This window comes from Sciurus carolinensis, chromosome 8, assembly GCF_902686445.1.
Source record: "Sciurus carolinensis chromosome 8, mSciCar1.2, whole genome shotgun sequence".
NCBI classification, from domain to species: Eukaryota; Metazoa; Chordata; class Mammalia; order Rodentia; family Sciuridae; genus Sciurus; species Sciurus carolinensis.
In genome coordinates, this window is record NC_062220.1 from 66413680 (window position 1) to 66439163 (window position 25484).

General features: G+C 46.0%; 1 protein-coding gene across 8 annotated transcripts in view; it reads right to left on the reverse strand.

The window, feature by feature from the left end:
• The window catches only part of Atxn7l1 (ataxin 7 like 1), a 235841-nt gene that overhangs the window by 36948 nt on the left and 173409 nt on the right, over positions 1–25484 (reverse strand). For all 8 annotated transcript variants that reach the window (XR_007109992.1, XR_007109993.1, XM_047562903.1 and 5 more), the window contains one exon: positions 16969–17191. Coding sequence is in view for 6 of the 8 variants with exons in the window: in XM_047562903.1 (XP_047418859.1) it covers positions 16969–17191 (223 nt within the window). In the remaining 2 variants the exon portion in view is untranslated. The remainder of the gene's footprint in view (positions 1–16968; positions 17192–25484) is intronic.

Consider the following 25484-nt stretch of genomic DNA (forward strand, 5'->3'; position numbering starts at 1 on the left):
CAGTCGGTCTCCTTTCTTCAAGGACAAGGGCAAAGGAGGAAATGGTCATAAGATGGAGCCACACAACATGGAAAACCAGTCTCAGAGATTTGATCTTTTTCAAGGTAAGAGATCTGGCTGATATAAGAACCTGTTGCGGGGGCTGGTGTTACAGCTCAGTGGTAGCGTACTTGCCTCTCACATATAAGGCACTGGATTTGATCCTCAGTACCACATAAAAATAAATAAAATAAAGGTATTGTGTCCATCTACAACTAAAAATATTAAAAAAAAATCTTTGAGAGCCCCCACCACCCCACTTCACTTACATACTGCTCCCTGCATGTGTCTGTAATCCAGCAGTGGGTAGTGTGGCCATGGGAAGCCACCTGTTATGGTTTAGATTTCGAATGCCCCCCTAAGGCTGTGTTGAAGGCTTGGTCCCCAATGTAGCAATATTCAGAGGGGCTTTGGGGAGAGATTGAATCATGAGGGCTCTAGTTTCATCAATCATTGGTGGATTCATAGCTGAATGGACTACTGGGAGGCAGTGGAAGGGAGTGGGTCCTTGGGGGCATACCTTTGGGGACTACCTCTTGTCCCTGGTCCCTTCCATTCTCTCTCTCTCTCTCTCTCCACTTCCTGGCTTCCATGAGGTAAGCGGCTTTGCTCCACCACAATGTCCTGCCTCATTACAAGCCTAGAAACAATGGAATCAGTCAACCATGGACTGAAACCTCTGAAACTGTGATCCAAAATAAATCTTTCCTCCTCTAAGATAATTTTCTCAGGTATTTTGTCATAGCCATAGAAAGTTAATATACTACTATCTCAGAATTGCCTTCTGCATGCTCCTCTGGTCCTTTTCTCAATCCCCTCACTTCCTCTGCCATTGCCTTTCCCAGTCAGTGAAGTGTCCCAGCTTTGGAAGGCAAAGGCTCCTTCCAGATGGCAGTGGAAACTGAATGACAGGTTCAATTTTTTTCCACTGGAAAGAAGCCAAAGATTCTGACCCCCTCTTTTACAGGATGGGCATTGATCATCTTTTTCTATATCCATCACCATAACTCAAACATCTCCACGTGTGGTGAGGAGCTGGGAGGGGGTGGTTAGTTGGTAACACTCTGAAGACTGACTGAGAAATGTATTATTCTGTTTGTGTTAGTGATAAACAAGCCAGGCAGTTACTCCTGAGGTTGGCAAAGCCCCCTAAAGTTCCTTCCCCTCAGTCTTAAGGAATGCATTTTCATACTGCCCTAGGACTCTCAATTTGCAATCTGTTGCATTGATCAGTTACTGTCCTTCCTTTGAGGGGCAGGGTTTGAAAAGGAAAGAAGAGTCCCCACTCTGCCTCTGCTGCTTTCAAAATGCCTGTTTTGTTTGCTTAGCATGAACTCCTTCAGGGATCTCAGGACTGCAGCTAGTTTGCTGTCTAATCTACTGGGAGTACTTATCTCCCTGTTATCTCTGTTCCTCCATGATCTCTCTAGCTCCATCTCGTTGGTCCTTGGAAGGGGCCCTCCCTCATCCCCCCTGCACCATGGGAAGGTGTCTACCTTCTGTGTCCTGCTTTGGCTGCCCATGTTTTCTTCCTGTGTGCTTGGCCTGTCTGAATTTATCTTTCTAGACCAAGGCAGGTCTTCTGGCTTTAAGAAAAATGGTTCTCTTGGCAGCAAGTAGATTCCCTCCCTGCCCAGTGATGTCTGCAAAAGAGCAGAGGTGGAGAATCATGATGGTGTCATTGCGAGAGCCACCAACGTGCTGCAGGGCTAACTGCCCTCCTGCCAGCTACGCTTTTCTGGTGAGCAGGATTTATTCTTCTATCATCAACAGATACGCCTTAAGAGAATGGTTCACAAAGTCTTTAGGTTTGCAAAAATTATTGCCAACCTCTCTCTCCACTTACCAGAGCAGGATAAAGATGGATTTGACAGGCAGGAATGAGAGGACATATGGTATCTGTGCTGTGGGTTACATGTCTGATGCGAGTTCTCAGCTGCCTGATTTCTCCCACCCCTTCCTTCCACAAAGGCCCATGCGCCTGTGCCATGGTCTGGCAGAATTTTGAGAATCTCTGATTTACTGGCAGGTCCCCGGGAGAGCCATCTCACCCAGTCTTTTGCCTTCCAAGCAGTGACAGCATTAAGTCATCCCAAATAAAAAGGAATTCACCCTCTTTTAAAATGCTCTTAGAGAAAAATTCCATTTGGATCTCTCAGATGTCTTTTGGGGGTTGCTACTAGAAAATTATTTATATCGAATTTAAATTCTTTAAGTTGAAGAAATACTTGGGGCATTTTGGAAGACTGGGAGTTGGGCAATCACTAAGAACCAGTGTAAATAACAAGAGCCATGGAGTCCGACCTAGTAGTACCACATAAATCCTGATGGATGAATAAATGGTATATATATGTATGTGTGTATGTATATATATATGTATACATTTTTTTAAACACACATTTTGGTATCTAGTAAAATACTGGAAAACTTTCAGAAACCCTATTTGTAAGTACCTTTAGCAAACAGCAAACAGAAAACAACCAGAGGGCCTGTAAATAAGAAAATCTACCAGGTTAATTTAATATTCTATGGCTAAGTGTCAGGCCTGGTGGTGAGAGAGGAAGCACAGTGTATAATCTTTCTTGACCTTTGCACATTTTGGATTCTCTCCTGCAAAACATACCCTCAGTAAACTGGGGAAATGTGGTCAGACCACACACAGCTATTGTGGGGTGAGTGGTCGTGGCAGCATTGGCAGGGCAGGTCGGGTGGGTATGAGTTGGGTTGCCAGGTTCTCTCATTCCAGCCCAGAATGCACCAAGGGGAGCTCGGCAGGCGCTCCCTGCTGGCCGAGAAGGGTACAGCATGCAGCGTCTTCTGTGACAATGGGTCAAGGCTCCCTCCTCACCCCAGCAGAGGTGATTAGCTGCTGAGAAGAATGATCTGGGGCTTCCTGCTTAGGCAAGTTAGATAGAAGTGTGTGTGTACGTGAGTGGGTGATGAACAATCTGACTTTGATAAAATGCAAAAATGGCCAGAAATGAATGAAATAAAAATCTGGGAGGACAAGTTGGGCTGAATTGAGGGTCTGTGACTTCTCAATGTTCTAGCAAATTCATTAATTGTCGAAGGTGTTGCAAAAGAGATTAGGACAAGAGTTAGCACAGACTTTGAAATCAGACAAACAGGAGCACGGTGGTGCACACCTGTAATCCCAGCAGCTTGGGAGGCTGAAGTAGGAAGATTGCAAGTTCGAGGCCAGCCTCAGCAACTTAGGAAGGCCCAAAGTAACTTAGTGAGATCCTGTCTCAAAATAAAAAAATAAAAAGGGTTGGGGATGTGGCTCAGTGGTAAAGCGCCCTTGAGTTCAATCCCTGATCCCCTACCGCACTCCCCCTCCCACCTACCCCCCCAAAAAAAAAGAAAAAAAGAAATCAGACAAACCTATGTTCAAATCCTGCCTTTTCTATTGCTGGATGCATTATGGTAGTATAGTATGTGACTTCCTGGCTTCAGGACCTCAGCAAGCCCAGAGGACTTCTGTGAGAACAAGAAAAAGGGCAGCAGCTGGCAGGTGGGGCAAGCACTGGCTTCAGCCCTTCCCTCCTTCCCTGGTGGGGTGGTCTCTGGTACAGCACAAAGCCCACACGGCGGTGCCCTTCCTAACTTCTCTCAAGCCTTCATGGCTCTGTGCCTCTGTTTCCTTATCAACAAAATGAAGGTGATGACAATTGAAGAGATTACATGAGGTAATAAAGATGAAGAGCTCAGCAGGCACATAGCAGAACCTCAACAAGATGTGGTGAAACAAACAGGGGGCAGAGCGTCATACCACGCACTGTTCCAACTGACCCTGACACTTTGGGTGGAACCTCTGGGAAGCAGGGCATGGATGCCATCAGAAACCTCCTTTTTTCTTTGTCTTTTCTGGCCCACACAGATGGACAAGGTGGGAGGAGGCAGTGAGAGCAGATGGGCAGGTGGCCTCCACTCGCCCAGAGAACAGGACCACTTCTGGGAGTTCAGTGAAGAGAAGAACAGAATGGGGGAGGAAGTCTTTCCAGAACTGATTACCTCTTTTTTTAAAAAAATATTTTTTTTTTAGTTGTCGATGGACCTTCGTTTTATTTATTTATATGTGGTGCTGAGGATCGAACCCAGGGCCTCACACATGCCAGGCAAATGCTCTACTCCTGAGCCACAACCTCGGCCCCCTGATGACTTCTTTCCAGGACTCTGCAGCCCAGCTCTATGATCCTGATTATTAGTTCCTACCACTACCAAGCCTGGGCTAAGTGACTAAAGCTCATATCTGGATGGCACATTCTAGAAGGAGAGTGAGTGGGTTCACCAGCCTCCTCTCACACAAATGTGTTGTTTCCTGCAGTCCCGCAGCAATCGTAGGCCACAGGGGCCTCTGCTACTCTAGGACATCATTCAGAGGAAGCAGGAGACCCCAGCATCAGCCTCTCTGCTGTTCTGTTAGTTTCTCTGGTTTTCTGATGTTAGGGCTTCCCAACACACAGAGCTCAGAAGACAGTCTCCAAACCCACTAGGAGAACAAGCAGTGATAAATATCCTGATGTTCCTGGGGAGTCCTAGTGCACCAGGATTGTGGAAAACCCAGCAACCTCGAGAACAGGATAAGGTAAAGCAGGAGAATGGAGTCCTGATGCAGGAAGGCATACAATGCTGCACAGGTTGCCTTTGCGTTCAGCTGTTTCTGTAGTAGTGTGGTCTCAAGTTCAGGAAAGGTTTAAGGACAGCCCTAGACCAAAACAACTGCTGCTGCTCAAGGTCTTCCCTCATGACTGAGAAGTACAAGCTGCACAATTCAAATGAATGGCCTCTGAAATTCACATCAGTGCAGAAATGATATCAGAGCCTTTGAAGGACAGATTTGAGAAGGTAAGTATCAGGAGGCAAGTGGATTCTGGAGGGTGTGCTGGTGCAGACAGGGACAGATCCCTGAGCACCCTGGTCTCCAGGACTGGACCAGGTCAGGCGACTCTCTAGAGCAGCAACTGGGCGCGCTCCCTTCTGCAGCCACCAGGGGTCATTGGCTCCCACTGTTGCAGCTGCAAGCTGCCCTTCTGCTGGGCCCGTAACTAGCCTACCAGGGTCTGAATCCTTAGTGTCGCCCTGAAACCCTGGAGCCAACAGTGACAAGGGAGAGACAGGGATGCCTTACAGAACATCTTCATTCCCCCTGCCAAGGTAGGCTAGGAGCGAGCGGCACCTGAGCAGAGACCCTGAGCTTCTCGCCAGGACTGAAAAGTCCTTATGAGATGTTGGAAATGAGTAAAGGGCAGAGTCTGGCTATTCTCAGTGCCCCAGGCTCTGCCAGGGACCCTGACGCCAGCTGCACTCATTTCCTACAGAGAGGAATGGTCACAGGAGCATTCATAGAAGCTTCTCCCTTTCCCAGGTGTGACACTCACTCACTCACTCAATATTTTCCTTTTCAGTATTGGAATCCACTCCCAGGTAGGCAACCCTGCACCTAAACCACTTTTATCCAGAAAAAAAAGCACATTATTTTAAAAAACCTTCAAGAGTTTCATCTTCATCTTGTCTTACAGCAAACTAAGGAAATGCTTTTTCAATTTTTATTTATTTTTATTTTTTAGAACTAGGGAATGAACCCAGAGGCACTCTACCACTGAACTACAAAGGGCTGAGAGCCCTTTTTATTTTTTATTTTGAGACAGGGTCTTGCTTAGTTACCCAGATTGGCCTAAAACTTGTGGTCCTCCTGTCTCAGCCTCCTGAGTCGCTGAAGTTACAGGAAGGGCCCCAGCTTCAGGAAATTCTTTATATCTTAAATAACAAAATACACTTTGTTCACCATCACGTTGAGTGAAATAAGTCAGACTCAGAAAGTCAAAGATCATATATTTTTTCTCATATGTAGAAGCTAGAGAGCAAGAAGGGCAAGAAGGGGGAAAACCCAGATTTTGATGAAAATAGAAGGGAGACTAATAGAGGATGGGGGTGGGGGACCAGGGGAGGAGAGCGAATGGGGAGGTACTAGGCAATAAAATTGGCCAAATTATGATATGTGTATATATCACAAAGAATCCAACTATTGTGTATAATTATAATGTATCAATTAAAAATAAATCTGGAGTTGGCATGGTGGCACATGTCAGTAATCCCAGTAACTTGATAGGTTGAGGCAGGAGGATTGCCAGTTCAAGGACAGCTTCGGCAATTTAGACCCTGTCTCAAAATAAAAAAATAAAAAGGGTTGGGGATGTGGCTCATAGTAGAGCACCCCTGGGTTTAGTACTACACCCCCCCCCCAAAAAAAAAAAAAAAAAGTCCCTTTCTGCATTATGAGTGCAAGTCTTAGCATGGCTTGTCTGATCCTTGTTGAAAATTCCTACCACTAGTTGTAGGGTGCTGGTCTAGCACATTCACAGTCTTAGATTTAATCCCAGCACTGCAAAAAAGAATGAAAAGAAAATTCCACTACTAATGTTCATGTCTTGACCTCTCTATGTGTTCTAAGCCATCTTGCACTTGGCCACCAGTGTGAAGGTGACCATTAAAGATTCAAGGAGCTCCCTTCTGATCAGAGTACCAAGTTTAACTCTGACAGTCTGGCTCACTCCACCTCTCCTGCCCAGTCACCTTCTCCAACATCCCTGCTAGACTTCTCTTGGATTCTTGGACCAGGTGCTGGGGCCTGGTTCTGTGCCTTCATGTGCGCTGGGGTCTTGTGCTTGGTGCCCTCCCCTCTCCTGTGAACATCTCCCTCCATCTGTCCACATCCTGAGGAAGCACAGCTTTTTCTCATGGATAGCTGTTCTTTCGCAGGTGTTTCTGCTGCATTTACCATGTCCAAAGGCAATGTTTTATTTCTACAGTTATGTGCTTTGACCAGATTGAGAGCTATCTGAGGAGAGGAAACCTGTCCTAGCAGCATATACAATATCTAGCATATGGAAAGGCTCCATAAATGTTTGAGGGGCTGGGGTTGTGGTTCAGTGGTAGAGCGCTTGCCTAGCATGTGTGAGGCACTGGTTTCGATCCTCAGCACCACTTAAAATAAATAAATAAATAAATAAAATAAAGGTATGGAGTCCATCTACAACTAAAAATATTTAAAAAAATAAATGTTTGATGTGTGAATTAATCTTCTCAGCAAAGATTAAATCGTATAACACATAATAAATGAACTGTTCTCCACCAGTGCTTGGTAAGAACAAATGCTTTAGGAGAGGCCCACCCTACAGCACTCTCTATTTCTTGGCAGAAGAGACAGAGAATGAAAAAGGAAAGGCGTGAGCTCACAGTGGCCACCTCTGGGTGCCCATGTGTGCTGGACAGTAGGTCATGCTCTCACATGGAATAACATGTTTAATCTCCACTGATTTTACAGAATAGGCACAGAAAAGGTGCCCAGGTCATTCAGTAACATGAAGGCAGACATGGGGTGTGACCTCAGGTCACTCTAGGAATGCTGCTCCACATGCAGCCCTGGGAGTCAGAGACCAGGGTTCGAGTCCAGATCTGCCACTGGACTCAGACCCGACACTTCATTTCTTTGGGCCTGTTTTCTTAACTTCCTCACAGAGTGGTGGATGGGATCAGGGCTATAAAAGTGTCTGAAAATTATAAAGTGCTGTGCAGCCATGAAAGGTCAGGGCTACCCATCCTTGTGGCTCATATACCTTCTCTCTATCATGCCATTTTCCCCCTTTCCCAGCTGTCCTAGTCTTATTATTCCCTCCTGAGGTCCCATTCTCTCTGAGCACTTCTGTGACTTCAGGAGGTCACTAGAGTTTACTCCCAAGGAGCTGTCCATTGTCCTTACCTTTGCTCATCTGCAGATTTAACACAGCACTTACACATTTCAGTTCCCAATGCCTCCCCGTCTAGGAAGGGACCTTATCTCCCCACTCCATGCTTGAACTTCGGGCCTGTCTGCCTTCCATCCTCTCTGGCCCACCTGGCCTTTCTACCTCTTCCTTCTGCAGTTCATCACAAAGGGGCTAGATTTCCATTCTGAAGGCAAAACAACCAAGGGTCACTGAAGAGTTCTGAGCAGATCAGAGGCACGTCTCACCCTGGTGGGGCAGTAAGGGTGGATGGGATGAGGAGGCAAGGTGGAGGTGGCTGCAGGAATCCTGAGGGAGAATCTAGGGAGGTCAGAGTCGTTCGGTCTGCTGGAGGCTCTGCGGCACTTTGGGGCTAGGATTTCACAGCCTGACTGGAGCCCCTGAGATGACTTCCCATGTTTTCTGGACGCCATCAATCCTGAGCCATGGTTCTGCTTCCAATTCACTAGCATCAGCACTGACAACCACTCAGTTACCATTTCCCTCAAAGTGCTGGAAACACTTCAAGAATACCTGGGCTCCTCTGACCTGCTTCGCTGCTGGAGGACCCACCTTGCATTTCTGAGCATTTTGAAAAGAGCTCTGCCTACCTGGAGAGAGGCAGCCCTCCCCCACTGTGCTGTAGGGCATGCACGTGGAGTCCAGGGAGCTTGCTGATTTTTCTTTTGCTTTGGCTGATTTTTCCTTCTGGAGCAGCCGGCTCTTCTCCTGCATTTTTAATAGCTGAGCATATTTAGCATTCAACACACATGTGCGGGTTGATAAGGCCCAAAGAGAAGGCAACAAGCCATCCAGGGGAGGAAAGACTCCTACCTGCTCCCTGCCTCCTGCCCACATCTGCCTCCCTCAGTGGGTTTGAGTTCCCCATCAGCTCACCATGCTTGGCCCAGGTGGGATGTGATAGCAGCTGGGAAAGGTTCACTGTGCCAGGCCTGGTCCCTGGTGGAGTGGGGACTCATAAGCGGAAGCCGAAATGCTCATTGTAGCTCAAGAGAGCCAAACAGCCATGATTTCCTTTCCTTTCCCTTTCTTTCTTCCCTCCCTCCCTTCCTTCTTCCCTCCCTTCCTCCTTTTTGAGACAAGGTCTTGCTATGTTGCCCAGGTTGGACTTAAACTCCTGGGCTCAAGGGATCCTCTTGCCTCCCTCTCCTAAGTGACACTACAGGTGTGTGCCCCTGCAACAGGCCCCACGATGCCCTCTTGACCCAATCAACTTGTTCCTCTCCCTCTGTCATTATGGGCTGTGTTCACTGGCCAGGTACTCTCTGGCCTTTGGTTCCCTTGGGAGTGGTCTCCTGCAGTGGTGGTCGGGGTGGGTGGGCAGAACTAGTGGAGAGGGGCTATTGGAGCCTGGGTGCCGGGTGAGGAGGCTGGGTAGCCTGTGAGAGCACTCAGGGGGTAAGTCTGGTCACATGGAGATACCCTCTCTGTTTTTCTCCTTTCTTCTCATCCAGAGTTATTTTTTAACCCACCCAGACACAAAAGGAACAAAGTAATGAAACAGAGTATTTAACCGGTGTAAGAATTCCAGGAGGACAGCCTGACCTCAGGGGTGGTGTTTTACTGCCATCCATGTGAATCTGAGCTACTTGGAAGAGGCACCCCAGGCCTGTTGTTAAACGGCACCTAAAGGCCACATACCTCGTGTGGGCAGACGCTGCTTATGTTTTCTTGGCCTGTAAGGGTCAATGTGGAGCTCATCCGGAGCAATGGAGAGGAACTCTGGCCAGGGATTCTCTGCATGGCCTGACTAGATCTTCTAGGTCTGTTCCTGCCACAGACTCAGCAGCACCAGGCTAAGGCAGGATGGGAGTGAGAGTTCCTGCCAATTCATGAGAGCCCCATGGAGCCCAGTTAATATACCTCTGAACCCAAGAAATGGAGGGACCCACCTAGGATCCCCTTGCACATGTTAAGACCTGTGGTGTCAGAGACAGCAGCCACCAGCCACTTGTGGCTACTGAGCACTTACAACGTGGCTGCTATGGATGAGTGAGGAACAAAATTCTAAATTTAATTCAGTATAATTTATAAAGAGATATTTGATTCTATTATTAGGAAATGTTTAAGTATGTTTGGAACAACTTGCACATGTGAATCTATTTTACAATCTCTAGTTTTTATGAAATCTAACAATGAAGAAAATATTGCTGATGACAATTTAGGGTCCAAATTAAGATGTGCCATAAGAGTAAAAATACACATAGGATTTCAAAAGCAGTGTGAAAAAAAAAAAAAAGAATGTAAACTACTTCACTGGTTATATGTTGAAATAATATTTTGCATATGTCAGGTTGAAGAAAATATATTGTTAAAAATTAATTCATCTGTTTCTTTTCACTTTTTTTTTCAATGTGGCTGCTAGAAAACGTTAAATTACACGGGGGAGCATATATTATATTTCCATTGGACAGTGCTAATCTCAACACTGCTAGACAAAAGGCTCACCATCTCTAGAAAATCTTACAAAACCTTACCTACCCCTTCAATGGTCAGATCCATTTCTTTCATTTCAGCAAATGCTGACTGATGGGGACATGGCTCACAGCAGTAGGGCGCCTGCCTAGCAGGTGTGAGATCCTGGTTCAATTCCCACATCATGGGGTGGGGGTCGGGGGGGCGGGGAGAGGTCCAAACTAACAAAAAAAAAAAAAAAGACCAACAAGGGCGCCATGTTTGCCCAACTGGTGAGAGGCTACCACGTGGGAGACCCTGCAGCTACCTCTGAGGAGGAAGAGCACAGGAATGTTAAATCTGTGGCAGGTCACAAAGAGTGTCACAGGTGAGGCAAAAACTACGTGATGTAATGTTCATAGCTGCTCAGTTCACAATAGCCAGATTGTGGAACCAACCCAGATGTCCTTCAATTGATGAATGGATAAAGAAACTGTGGTATATATATACAATGGAATATTACTCAGCCATAAAGAATGATAAAATTATGGCATTTGCAGGCAAATGGATGAAACTGGAGAATATCATGCTAAGTGAGATAAGCCAATCTCAAAAAACCAATGGACGAATGATATCGCTAATAAGTGGATGATGACACATAATGGGGGGTGGGAGGGGTTAGTGTTAGGGTTAGAGTTAGGGTTAGGGAGGGGGGCAGGAATGGAGGAAGGAAGGACTGTATAGAGGGAAAAGAAGGGTGGGAGGGGTGGGGGGGAAGGGAAAAAAATAACAGAATGAATCAAACAGCATTACCCTATGTAAATTTATGATTACACAAATGGTATGCCTTTACGCCATGTACAAACAGAAAAACATCATGTATCCCATTTGTGTACAATAAAAAAAAAAAAAAAAAAAGTGAGTACCATGCAAAAATAGAACAGGAAGTGAGGGTAGACACATGCAGTCAGATTCCAGTTTAACTAATAATACAATGCCTAACAGTTGCACATATCCCATTAGTAAATAATTGTGTTTACTTAAAGATTAAAATATAAATATTATTCTTTCTTTCAAAAAAAGAAAAACTACGTGATGTGGGGACTGAAAGGAAGATGATATCATATCAGGATTTTGGCAAGGAGGAAGTGAGTGAGAAAAGAACTTTTAAGGAGGGGGACGCAGCGAAATGCACAATAAGAATGGGAAAGATATTATTGGCCAGGAAAGAAGGAGCAGACTGCTAGGGAAAGAACCCTAGGGTCAGGAGCAGCAGTGCACTCTCGTAGTCCCTGTCACTAGGGAGGCAGAGGCAGGAGGATGGCAAGTTTGAGGCCAGTCTTGGCAATTTAGTTAGACCCTGTCTTGAAATAAATAAATAAATAAATAAACAAACAAATAAATAAATAAATAAATAAATAAATAAATAAAATACTACTACTACTACTAATAATAATAATAAAGGGCTGGGGATGTAGTTCACTGGTAGAACATCCCTAGGTTGAATCTCTATTGCTAAAAACAGACAAACAAAACCCACTAGGCTTAGTTGTCCCTGCTTCCTCGGGCCCTTCTTCCCCCTGTCCCATTTTCCAGGGCCCTGCCCAAGGCCTACTCTTTTCACACCACATATCTTCCTGGGAGGCCCCATCTGTATCCGTGGCTTCAACCCCCATTTCTCAAATCTGGATTCTCTCACCAGTACCTCTCTCCTGACCTCTGGATCCAAACATTAAATGCCCACTGGATGTCTCCTAGTAGGAATTTATTAAATAATTCACCATCTACCAAGTCCCCAGTGGAACTCATCCTCTCCTTCCCTCCCTAAACTCTGGCTCTTCTCAGGCTTCTCTCGAGGACGCAGGACCAGTCACCTCATTGTCTGAGACGGGAACCTAGATATTATCCAAAACTCTTCCTTATATTCCAACATATAACCACCCCCAAAGTCCTGTGAAGGTTCCTCCTTGCTTCTCCCACTGATGCACGTGCCCATCACCCCTGCCTGGGGCCTGGCTGCCATCACTTGGATTATGCGATAACATCTCATTATTCTGGTGGCTTCCTGAGTGTCCCTGAAGCTGTCCTTTAGACCCATCAGGTTGAACTCACCACAGCTGAAAACTGTCCCTTATTAGCTCTGTGCCGTTTTCAGGTGAAGTCTGACTTCCTGAATTTTCCATGGACAGTGAAACTTTAAGATTTGAAGCCTACCCACTCAGCTTCATATCCTGCCTCTCCCCTTGGGCAAACACTCTCACACCTACTGTTTCTTTTGCCTGGCTCGTCTTTCCCTCTTTATTCTTTTTGTGGTACTGGGGATTGGACCCAGGGGCACTTTACCACTGAGCCACATCCCCAGCCCTTTTTTCATGTTCTTTAGAGACAGGGTCTTGCTAAGCTGTTCAGGGCCTTGCTAAGTTGCTGAGGCTGGCTTTGATCTTGCGATTCTCCTGCCTCAGCCTCCTGAGCCACTGGGATTACAGGCATGCACCACTGCATCTGGACCCCTTTTTATTTTTATTTTTGAGACAGGGTTTCACTAAGTTGCTCAGGCTGGCCTGGAAGTCAGCCCAAGTTGCTGAGATTATAGGTCAGTACCACTGTGCCTGGCTCATCTTTCCCACTGTCTTAAAAATAATTTTTTAATTATGGTAAAATAGATAACATAAAATTTACCATCCAAATCCAAATCCCATTTTCTTTGTCAAGCTGCTTACTATAGACATCTGACTTTTTTTTTTTTTTTTTTTCAGTGCTGGGGGATTTGAACCCAGGGCTTTGTGCTTGCGAGGCAAGCACTCTACCAACTGAGCTAGATCCCCAGCCCCAATATCTGACTTTTGATGGTTTGATTCATGATTTGTTTGTTTATTTTTGGCACTGTAGATTGAACCCAGGGGCATTTTACCCCTGAGCTATATCTCCAGTACTTTTCGTCTTTTATTTTGGGACAGGGTCTCAGTAAACTGCTGAGGGTCTCACTAAGTTGCCCCGACTGGTCTTGAACTTGAGCTCTTCCTACCTCAGACTCCCAAGTAGCTGGGATTAAAGGTGTGTACCATAGTGCCTGGCTTGACTTATGATTTTTTTTTCGTTATGATGGTGTGAAAATGGTAAGTATTCAGTAGAAACCGTACCTTGTTTTATTTTGTTGTGGTGCTGGGGATGGACCCAGAGCCTCATGCATGCTAGGCAGATGCTCTACTACTGAGCTACATCCCCAATCTAGCAAATGTACCTGGAATTTTGATCTTTTTTCCAGGCTAGCCATGAGCAGTATGATATTCTCTTGTGATGCTGGGCAGTGGGCTGCAGCTCCCAGTCGGTCTCATGATCACAGGGTCAACCATATAAAACAGGCTTTTTGTTAGAAGACTTTGTCTGACTGTAGGCTAATGTAAGAGGCCTGAGCACATTTAAGGTAGGCCAGGTCCAGCTATGACCATCAGCAGGTTGGGTGTATTAAAAGCATTTGACTTATGATATTTTCAACTAACCATTGTAAATTGAAAATTACATAACCCCATTATAAGCTGACATGCATGTGTACTTGTCCTTCAAATTAATCTGAAGTGCGACCTCTTCAGAGAAACTTTTTGAGTACTCAGCATGGGTTGGATGTCCTTCTTCTGGGCTACCAATATCAGAGCCTTTATCACATTACACTCTTTGTCAGCTTATGTCTCTTTTTGCAGATCCCTGAAGACAGCTTCTGTCTTATTTAACTTTGTATTCCCAAGGCTGCAGTATACAGTTGTACAGGTTATGCACTCTACTAGGACAATTGACAGAAGAAGACATTAGGGGATGAAGATCATCAGTCCATTGTACACTTGGTACAGGGCTGCATCCACCCTTTTTCTAATTTGCACAAAGGTATGTATGTGACATCAGGGGGCAGGATATTCCTAGTGCTTATTATCAAGTTGGCATATAGTATGATAGTAGGTGTTCTTGAAATGTTGAGTCAGGCGTGGCAGTGCAAGTCTGTAATCCTAGAGACTTGGGAGGCTGAGGCAGGAGGATTGCAGGTTTGAGGCCAGCCTGTGCAATTTAGTGAGACTCTGTCTTGGAATAAAAAATAAAAAGGCTGGGGATGTAGCTTAGTGGTAGAGTACACCCGGGTTCAATTCACATGCACTACCAAAAAAAAAAGTTAGTTGAATAAAGATAGATGGATATTCTAGACAAGTACCAGGGGGTTTGGGGGCGATCCAGTGTAACAGGGTGTAACAGTGTGATTAGGATTCCATTAGGGGGTTTGGAGCCACATTGCAGAGGGTTCCTGATGTTGGGCTGAGGGGCTAACTCAATTCAGTGGGCAGTGAGGAACTCTGAGAATTTTTGAGAGGCTTGTGATTTAGGATCACAAAATTACAGGCTTGAAAATGAGACTCGGAGCCATGAAGTGACTTGTTCAAGGACACGCAGAAAGTGGAGTGGCAGAGGCTGGGCTTGAGCTCACTTTCCTGCCCCCAGCGCCGGTCTTGTCTTTCCACACTATAATCTGGGGAGGCTGCTCAGAACTCGGGTCGGACCCTCTGAGCTCCAAGTCACACCTTCCTAGCCTCGGGGACCCTGTTTCTTCCTGACACATGTTCCTGGCTACAGCAGGTGGAAGGATGGCAGTGGGCAGACGGAGCCAAGGCCAGCTAGAAAACCACTGTGGCCAGCCCATGTCTTTCCTGGTGCACCCCTGTGCTGTCTTCATTCACATTCAAGTGGAGTGCCGTCAATGGGCCATTAGCTTTCTTCTCCACCCTAGCTCTGAGGGCCCTTTTCATTAAGAGCTATTTCGCTCCTGGCCATCTCTGGCTGCTCATCTCTGGGGCCAACTAGTTCCTTCAGACTCAGTCACACTTTCTTCTGGTCCTAGCTGGAGGTGCCTTAATGAGTATGCATGTGAAGTGTGAGAGAGTCTCATCTCGTGTGGAGACTGATCTGACCCTACAGGTCTCCTGAAGCCCAACTTCCAGGGAGACACTTTTGAGCACCATGGGACCCCCCAAGAACCATGGTTGCTCTTTCACAAGGCAAATTCAGTTTATGATCATCATGAGCCTGCTGCATCTCCTGCTCACTTTTAAGCCCTTGTCTAGCTTTCCTTAGTTCATTTCTCTCAGCTCACTTCTGGACTTTGTATATATAATTTTTTTTTCAGTGGTGGGGACCAAATCCAAGGTCTTGCACATGCTAGGCAAATGCTGTACCACTGGGAGACACCTCCAGCCCCAAATAAATTATTTTTTTATCATTCTCCATTTTCATCTTACTGTGACTTGGAAGAGCCATTTCCCTCATTTATTAGGCAGATTGAAATTCTCAATCTTTATCCCAAGTTATGGGAGCTCTGTCCTTTGGCATGCATAATTAACAATAATGATAACATTATCCTTAAAGATGTACTGAACATGTACTATGATCCAGATGTTGTGTTTGCTGCTTTATCAAAATTAGTTCACTTTATCTTCACAACAATCCCTTGGGGGAGAGCCCCATTTTTCAGGTGAGGAAACTGAGGCACGAGATCAAATGACTTGCCCAAGGTCACCCAGTTGAAATTTGTATACAGGCAGTGACTCTGAAGCTTATACTTACATGGGGATGTCATGCAGCTTGGACAAAAACTTAGCTCTTCCAGTGCTGGAGACTTGCCCTGCTTGTGTGCTGGTCAGAGCTTACCAGCTGTTACTCTCAGGCTGGGTCTTCCCTGATTAGCTACCTCCTCCCACGGGATGGACTGCAGACCCAACAAGGCACAGAAAGCAAGCTAGTCGGTGAGGCTGGGTGAGATGGCAGGTGACTCCCTCCTCCACAGCCACATCTAACCTCTCCAGGCTATCACAAGAGGCTCCTTCATCGATCTGGCATAATTAGCTCTTTTACTAAGTCATCACAATTTTTAGCGTACAGCGACAAACCCATTGATGGATGATTTTATTCCACAGCTTTCCTAGGCATGAAGTGTAATTAACTATCATTAATTAAAGGAACACTGTTTCTCTTTAAAGATGTCAATTAGACAGACTCCAGGCTGTCCCTTCTTTGCCATTGTGAGGCCTGAAGGCTGAGGCTGGAGGGGCTATAATAAGTCAGGTCTGAGCACTCCACACCGGCTCAGAGACTCTCCTCCTCCTTTTCAGTTTGATTTCCTATTCGTCCATTTCACAAGGAAGCAGAGCTTTTCGGTAAAGACTGGGATTCATAACTGAATGAAAAGCCTCTGGTTTTTCTCAGTCACCTGTAACTGGTGCTTTCCTTCCCCATGTTTTTTTCTCTTCTTCCTCTGGCAGCCCCCAGATACCTGCTACTCCTCAGGAGCCAGGAGCTGGAACCCTGCGCGAAGCCTGCCTCTGGGTCTGGGGCAGGATGGAGGTCTCGCCCCTCGTTGGGCAGACTGCCTGAGCCTTTGATTACTCACACCAGTGCTTCTCTTCAGTGGGGTGGAAAATTGAGAGGTAACCGTATAACTGAGGAATATTTCCCTGTTACCCTTTTCTTAGACACAACTTGGCTCAGCTTTCAAGAGAAGAAAAATTCCCGTCAGGCACAGGCACTTTTCAGGTCCCCCATTCCCTTTGGAATTTAGTTTCTCATGCCATTATTCTGGGTTCCCTCCTCAGTCCCTCAGATTCCTTAGACACGATGCCCAGGAACAAAGCCAGAGAGTAAACACTGTTTCCCATGGTGACAGGGACAGGCAGTGAGGGCGGACAGCTGCTGGCTGCCAGTACCCGACACTCACCATGGTTTATCCCTTGATCCTTTTGCAGAAAAGACTGTGTGCTGTTTGCTGCTGGAGGTAAGTAGATTGTCTTTGGGCGTTTTGAATGGCTTTGAGGTGCTGCTGGCAGAGTTATGGCCGCTGAGACAGGCTTTCGTTTTCACCTGTGCTAGTGATGTCCTGGGGTTGGAGGCTGGAGACGCTGGAGAGGGAGAAGGTCTACACATTGAACCGTGTCTTCTCTCTATAGGGGGAGAAACGAAAGAACTCAGCACAGCATCTGTGGCAAGCAGCTCTCCCATGCTCGCACACATTCCTATATACAATGGGCACAAAGCAGTGCTTTCCTGGTAGGATCCACAGTCCCTAAGCTCGGTTCTGATGATGGCTCCTCTCTCCCCAATTAGCAAGGAGTACATTCTGGATTTCTGTATTACACGGCACATGCTAAGCTGACCCCAAGGTTCTCAAGGGAGCCATTACCATCCTCCTGCCAAACCACTTCCATGGGTAGAAGTGCGATGGCTTTATCACCTGACACAGTGGGACAACCACATAGCCTATGTGATCCCCGACAGCTTCTTAGAGGCCACAAGATTGCCCAGGACAGTGGGCAGGGCAGGACTTTCAGAAAAGAATGGGAAATTTGCCAACCTGACCCTCTGCAGGACATGAAAGTCACAGAGACCTGCAGGTCTTCAAGAGCCAGAAAGTGGCTCAGCATCTGTCCCTTCTTGGGATGCAGGGACTGTCTGTTGACACAGCCCAGTGGTGGCCTCTTCAGGGTCCACTGAAGATCGAGGGCACAAATTGCAGGAGAATGTTAACACTTGAGACAGAATCCACAGATGTGGGGCAGCACTGCTGCCTGAGGTTCCGTAGAAAATACAAGAGCCCAGAGCTCCAGGCAGGGAGGCCTTACTTACTCAAGCTCTGCCAACCCCCATCTCAACTCAGTGGACAGGATGAGGACACTGATCTGGACAGACGCATGAAATCAAGTTCTAGTGCATACCTGCTATGGTGGTCCTTAACTCTTTTAGGGTTACAGATTTGATGAAAGTTAAGGACCTCAGAAAAATGCATGCTTATACATAAGAATCCCAAACTCTTAAAACAACGGCTCCTGAAATTCTAAGTCCTCTCTGACTCTTGTGCCACATATAATTAGTGCTCAATGAATATGTGATGTTTTTGTTTGCTTGGGGTATTGGGGTGCTTGACCACTAAGCTAAACCCCCAACTCTTTTTATTTTTTGAGACAGGGTCTTGCTAAGTTGCTTAGGGCTTCACTAAGTTGCTGAGGCTGGCCTCAAACTTGGAATCCTCCTGCCTCAGCCTCGAGTCTCTGGGATTACAGGAGCATGTGCACCACCACACCTGGCTCAATGAGTATGTGTTGACAAATTATAATGGATATGCCGATGGGAAGAACTAGAGATCACGATTCTGTAAATCTGGATTGAATGTGATAAGGAGAAAGGTGAGAAGCACAGATGGCAGATTACATTCTCCTTCCAGCCAGAGCTCCTCAGGCTTTTCTCCTTGGCAAGATATTTCTGGTTGCTAATCCAGACATCTAACCTGGGGGACAAAACCTAACCACCCTGGTCTATCGCGAGGGGAGTTTGGAGTTACTCTGTACTCTTTCTTACCAATCGGCTACTAGGCTGTCTCAAAACACAGACTGATTCTAATCTTCTGATGGAATTATAATTGGTGGGTGTGGGGTGGCTTTTTGAGAATCATCTAATGATTTGGTATTTGTGCCTGATCAGTGTTCACACCATGTCTACACAGAATATGGGATAATTTTTCTCCACTGATAGAACAGACCTTGTATACATGCTTAGTTCCCAGAAGTCATCCCAATGAGGGTCCCAAGGCCTCTGTTTAGATGCTGTAGAGATCAAGTATCCAGCTCCAGCCACCCATAGGGTGGCCTGATGGCCCTGAGTTCACCATGTAAGCTTTCTTGCTTTTCATGGCTCAATTATAAATGAAGTGGGTTCCTCGGTGGCTTCTAAGGCCTCTTTCCATTCCATTACCATAAATATAAGACATGCTTGTATCTGCTCCTTCTCTGCTCATCCTCATAACTCTGGGATGTTGTAGCAATCATCAACAGTGCAGGTTTTGAGGTATTTTACTGGGACAGTATCTTTCTTGGAGGAATTCATCCTTTGTAAAATTTTTAGCCTTCACAACGCCTGTAAGACAGGCAGGAAGCAACCCTGGGCATCTCCACCCTCCTCACAGCTGACTGGCCAAAGGAGACCTAGGGAGGCCAGATGATTACCAAGGTCATTGCCAAGGTCAGGGCCAATGGCTACTTGAGGAATGGGACCTTGGGCATGGGCCCAGCTGCCTCTCAGGAAGGCAGGAAATGTGGTGTATTATGAACAATATTTGAAGCCAGGAAATTAGGAAATGAGGAACTTACGATCACTAAAGGTTAGAACTGGGTCTTAAAAGTCACCTAGTCTAATCTTCTCCCCCATAGAGGAGGCTGTTATCAGTTGCCAGCCCTCAGGGCAAAACTGGCTGGGATTAGAACCAAGTCTCCTTACTTTTAAATACTTAGTACTTTTTGCCCTTCAAAAATTTCTTAAGCTTTTTTTTTTTTTTTTTTTAAATGGCAGAGGTTTCCAATTCCAAAATAAAACATTGATTTTTACCACTACTGCTTCAGATATTTCTATAGTTTTCATTCACTGATATGCTAGCACTTGCTCAAAGTGGGGGGTGGGGTGTACAGAAATATTACTTAATAGCCTGAATAACAAAGATAAACTTTAGTTTGCTAAACTAAGGGTTAAAAAAAGTGAAGCTGGGAGCCATGGCACACACCTGTATCCCAGCACTCGGGAGACTGAGGTTGGAAGATCATTTGAGCTAAGGAGTTTGAGACCATCTTGGAAAACACAGTGAGACACTGTCTTGGAAAAAAAAAAATGTGTGCGTGCACATGTAAACAAAGATAAGCCATAAAAAGAGCCCCCTTAAGGACAAAATGAGAGGTCTAAAACCACCTTCTCAGAGAATTGTGGTTTGTAGTCCTGGCTGACATCTTCTACTGCTAAGCTCATAGAAAAAAATTAAATCAATGACAAACCTTCATTTTTGGTTTCATATTTTAACCTCATAAATTCTTAAACTTCCAGTGGAAAGAATAAGTTGCATATGAGAGAATAATCACTGAAGCCTGAAGATAGTCCTTTGCCCTTAATATAAGTTCCTTGATTATTTAACGTATGATTTCATATTGCAGTACATAGTATTGTATTTCTTGTGAAACTACTCCTTGGTGTTCTGAATGAATTAAATCTATCACTATTTTAAGAAATCCCACAAAGAGGTTGGTATTTCTGTCCCCAGAATGGTGGGAACAAACTTGCCTCCTAATGGTGCAGGTGAGAAAGGCTATGTAAGGATTAAAAATGGTGGAACCAACAGGTCCAGAATTTTGGGACTTCAGTCAGGTGGTGAGCTGCAGCTCAGCTTTTTAAAAAATCCAGTACTTTGAACCCAGGGTCTCTTGAGTGCTAGGCAAGAGCTCTACCACTATGCTACATCCCCAGTCCATTTTTTTTTTGGCGGTGCTGGGGATTGAACCCAGGGCCTTGTGCTCACAAGGCAAGCACTCTACCAACTGAGCTATATCCCCAGCCCCCCCAGTCCATTTTAAAAAATCTTATTTTGAGATAGAGTCTTGCCAAGTTGCTGAGGCTGGTCTCGAACTTGTGATCCTCCTGTCTTGGCCTCCTGACTTGCTGGGATTATAGGTGTGGACCACCATGTCCAGTTCAACTCAGGTTTTGAAAATGAGTAGAACTGAGTCGGGTGCACTGGTGTGCGCTTGTAACCCCAGTGTCTTGGGAGGCTGAGCGCAAGTTCAAAGCCAGCCTCAGCAAAACGGAAGTGCTAAGCGACTCCATGAGACCCTGTCTCTAAACAATATACGAAATGGGGCTGGGAATGTGGCTCAGTGATTGAGCGCCCCTGAATTCCATCTCTAGTACCCGCTCCCTGCCCTGCCAAAAAAGAAAAGAAAATTGGTACAACTGGTTGGTGTTCCAAGTAGTGCAGCGTGAGGACTGAGTAGATTTTACGGGAACATTCCATTCTATCCATCCAGGATTCTCTAGTCTGTGAAGACCTGCCTATAGATGACTTAAACACAGTTTAGTCTTTGGTAGAGAGGTGGATGGGCAACTAATGGGAGAAAGTGGGGTCTTTATTTCTTGTAAAAGGATATTGCTGTGCAGGTAGAATTTCTCTGGCTAAAGATTTCCAGGTATATATTATTATCATTCTGATACAGGCCCTCACCCACCTTAGGCTTAATCATTTTCTTTCTATGGTTTGGTCAAGGGAATGCCTTAGGTAGAAGCCTATGGTTTTTCTAATTCCTCTTGTTCTGCCCAGGAAGCATTTATAGGACATTATTTTCCTCGCTCACTGCAAAACTATTTTGTAGACTTAAGCAATTTTAGAGAAAGAAAGCACTTCCCTCTAAAATTTCTCAATTTTTGTTAATGTCCATGGCTGTATTAACAAAACTGTAATCAATTGATATTTCAGACTATTCTTTGTCAACTAAAATTATTCTATTTACACATCTAATTCCCACATGCTTGCCATTTTAAACAGGTAATCGTCATTAACATGCTGTAGATTATTGAGCTACTCTCTTACTGTCTGGCACTTAAACACTAATTTATTTATAAAGTGATTTAGGATTATTTCCTTGAGGCAAGGTATAGTTAGTTCCCAGTGTGAGAGCTGGAAACTGCTCTTAGCTTTTGCTACACATTTCATTTCAGACCATGAGATAGAAAGACCAAACCAAGCAACTGTGTTATATTGAATATAAGCACCACTCATCTACTGAAGAGAAAACAGAAAATCACTTTCAGAACACCTGTGCAGCTTTAAGTGTCTGATATGTCAATTAACAACCTCGGTGAATGATCCTGGACCAGCAAGCTCTAGTCCCACCCCTTCTTTCCTTTAGCTAATAGTAATAACAATTTACTAAAAGTGTTTTCTATGTGCACCTGACCACTGGGCCCCTCCCCCACCCCTACTTTATACTTTATTTAGAGATGGGGTCTCCCTGAGTTACTTAGTGCCTCTCTTTTGCTGAGGCTGGCTTTGGACTCGCCATCTTCCTGCCTCAGCCTCTGGAGCTGCTGGGGTTACAGGCATGGGAGCCCTCTGTCTTCACAGTTCTCTCCCCTTCCTCTCTGAAGATCAAATCCATCAGGATGGTGGGCAGTTCCACTTCAGCAAAACTTCAGAACCCCCCACTTCCCCTAGCGCTTCTTCACTCAGATATTTTCATACCCTTTGCATCAATCTCCTGCATTCAGTCCCCAGCATAGACGCCTCATGAATAGTTGAGTTGGCCACAGGCACCCGTGTGGCTCCCTGTACCATTTTTAGAAACAACTTGTTGGGCATTTTCCAATATGGTTTTTAAGGAACCCCTCCCCTCCTAATAGACTTTGGGCACCACCATCGCCTTGGCCTGCCATGGTTGTGGAAGCAAACTGGGGCTGGGGCCAGCAGCTGGCTTGCTCATTTGACAGTGCCAAGTCTCCTTGAGCCCCCACCCCAGGGCAGGTGCTTGGCAAGTCATGAGCCAAGTTCTACTTCATCAGTGGATTCTATCTCCTTTAGTAACCCCAGTCAGGATGCTTCCCACAAAGGGTAACCTTGGGTTCCAAGGGCCCTTCTTCCAAAAGTAGACTGGAATTGGAGGGGAGAGAGGGAGCCATGCTAGCTGTACCTCACAACTGCTTGGCGAGGCAGACGTTCCCTCTGTTGGCAGCTGCGGAAACAGGCAGACTGCTTTTGAGAGACTTGCCAAAGTCTCAAGGCTGCTCAGCGGAGAGTTGGGGCTCGAATCTGGGCCAATGGTCCCACTTGCTACAATCCTAGTTAGGCACTAAATATAGCCCCGTGGTAGCTGGAGGGGTGATATGGAATTGGCTTGCCTCAGCAGAGGGGGAGAAGACAACACAGGAAAATCAAGGGACTGAGGTGGGCAATGAGTGGCAGGCAGAACCAAGCAGTTCCTGAGCCAGGGATGCCTGTGAGGTGTCTGGAGTTTCTGCTCCCCCTTCAGACTTGGAGTTCTTCCTTAAAAGATGTCAGGACCTGAACAGCTGGGGAGGTGTTCCTCAAAGAACGGGTACCTGGTTGGCTGTGGTGATGCACACCTTTAATCCTAACTGCTCAGGAGGCTGAGGCAAGAGGATCACAAATTAAAGGCCAGCCTGGGAAACTTAGTGAGACTTTGTCTCAAAATAAAAAATAAAAAGGACTGGGGGATGTAGCTCAGTGGTAGAGGGCCTCTGGGTTCAATCCACAGTCCCTCAAAACTAACAAACAAACAACCGGAGCCTGTCACTGAGGGACTTATACTAGAACTCTTTTGGGGCAACATGAGCTATTTGGGGTACTAAGTTCCTTGAAAAGAGCCAGTGAGAGTGAGTGGCTCTTACTGCTCATGCCCACTTGGTTCCCCAACCACCCAGGTTACAGATTGGTTTCTTGGTCATCTGGTCACCCCGTGCCCAGGTTCTTGAGTGCCTGCCATGTGTGCAAGTTCCTTTCCACCCACTGGCTCATGTAATCTACCCAATGACTGCACGAGGTGGTCTGATACTGCCAGCCTCCGCATTACAGATGGGGAAATTGAAGCTTAGCAAGATTATGAAACAAGACCAAGGTTAACAGCCCTCAGCAGCTGGGAGGAAAGCCCAAGATTGCCCAGCTCCGAAGTGAATGCCCTTTCTACCGTGCTACTCCCCCTGGAATGTTCCCTTCTCTCTGCACTTTAGAAAGCCAGCTCCTCCAGACAGGTCTGCAAAAAGACTTTCCCATTTCAAAAACTGCCCTCGGATGCATCTGTGCAGTCTGATAACTGTAGGATCCTCTTTATCTCCTACCTCCTGGAGAGCATTGCTCCTCCTCCTTGCTCTCTGCTTGTCATTTACACCAAGGTGCAACATTTTGGCACTCATCACTCTTGGGTAGGATCTGGAGAGTCCCAGGGATTTTCCAGGGCCTAAAATATTTCTCAGAACCCCTTGGGATACCTTCATCAGACACCAAGCATAGCTAGAAGGAAAACCCACAAGAAAAAAGCACGTGTACACATTGCCCAGGTACTTTTAAGGGATTACATTTTTTCTGGAGAGTACCCTGGTGATGATAATAGGAACTAAAAAGCATTTGCAGCCTTTGATCTGGTAATCTGGTAATGTTAGTTTGAAAAATAGACCTAAAGGAAATATCCTAAAAGAAAAAAGAAGTTCAAAGATATTTCGAGTAGTACTGTTTACAGTAATAAAAAATACTACAAATGACCTGAATGATCTATGATAAGGCATCTGAAAATGAGAGACACGAGGGTTATCTTGACCTAAGGAAACGTTAAGCCAAACAACACACCCAATTCACAAGAAAATGAAAAATGCCACAGATACGATGTAAACACTAATTACTTTATAAAAATTAACATAAGTAGGAGGATGAGGAAAGAAAGGAAGTATAGGATGGGTTACTCAATAGGCTTCTCTTTTGTTAAAGCCATTCAAGTCTACACAAGGAAAAAGATAAAAACAGACCAACACCACCAGCAGCAGAAGCAAAGGAGAGAAAACAGGTGCAGCTAGAAAGGCTGGAAGGTGAGCAAAACATGAAAGTCAAACCTCATTCATTCATTTACTGATTTAAAAAAAAAAGTATTTCCTTGGCACCTGCCACATGTGCCAGGCCCTGGAATATGAGCAGTGGGTTGTCACAGCTGTGATAAGATAGACTCCGTCACTGCTGGACCTTTGGAACCAGAGGGTTCCCTCAGAGTCAGGACAGCACTCGAGGTCCTAGACTGGCCATCACATTCATCACTCCGACCGGCTGGAGCACAGACTTGCCCCGCAGAAGACAGTTGCTGCCTAAAGGACCAGAGGGGAGCGCACAGCCCTCCCGGGTCTGCTGGCTTCCCCTGTGGCCAGAGCTGCGATTCACTTCATAACATTGCCTCAGCTGTTCCCCTGTGTTTGGGCCCACCGGGGTTGGCAAGGAGCTCCACCTGCAGAGCAACCCTTTGCGTTGGAGTCACCCCTCTCTGCAACTGCCCAACACGTATGCTGCACAGGTCACGTGAGTTTACACAGGCGTCACCACAGCTTCAGTGAAAATTGGTGACTTCCAGTTTTCCAGTAAACGGTTGGAATCTACCTTAAGATGGCATAGCTGACATCATCCCTACCCTATGGTCACTGAAGGAACAGTTACAACTGGACACTGGGAAGCATGGGCCAGGGTACCTTTGGGGAGACAATTTGTGACCTGGTGTTCTTGGTATCTAAACTCCTGCACAGCTGTCTCACTCTTCCCCACACTGTCTTGGGGCCTTTACCCAGGTGACTTGTGCTACACACAAAAGCTCCTTCTCTGGCACAGGTATGCCCTCTCCACACCTTGTGGAGAGAACTTCCTGGTACAGGAGGTGGGGGAAG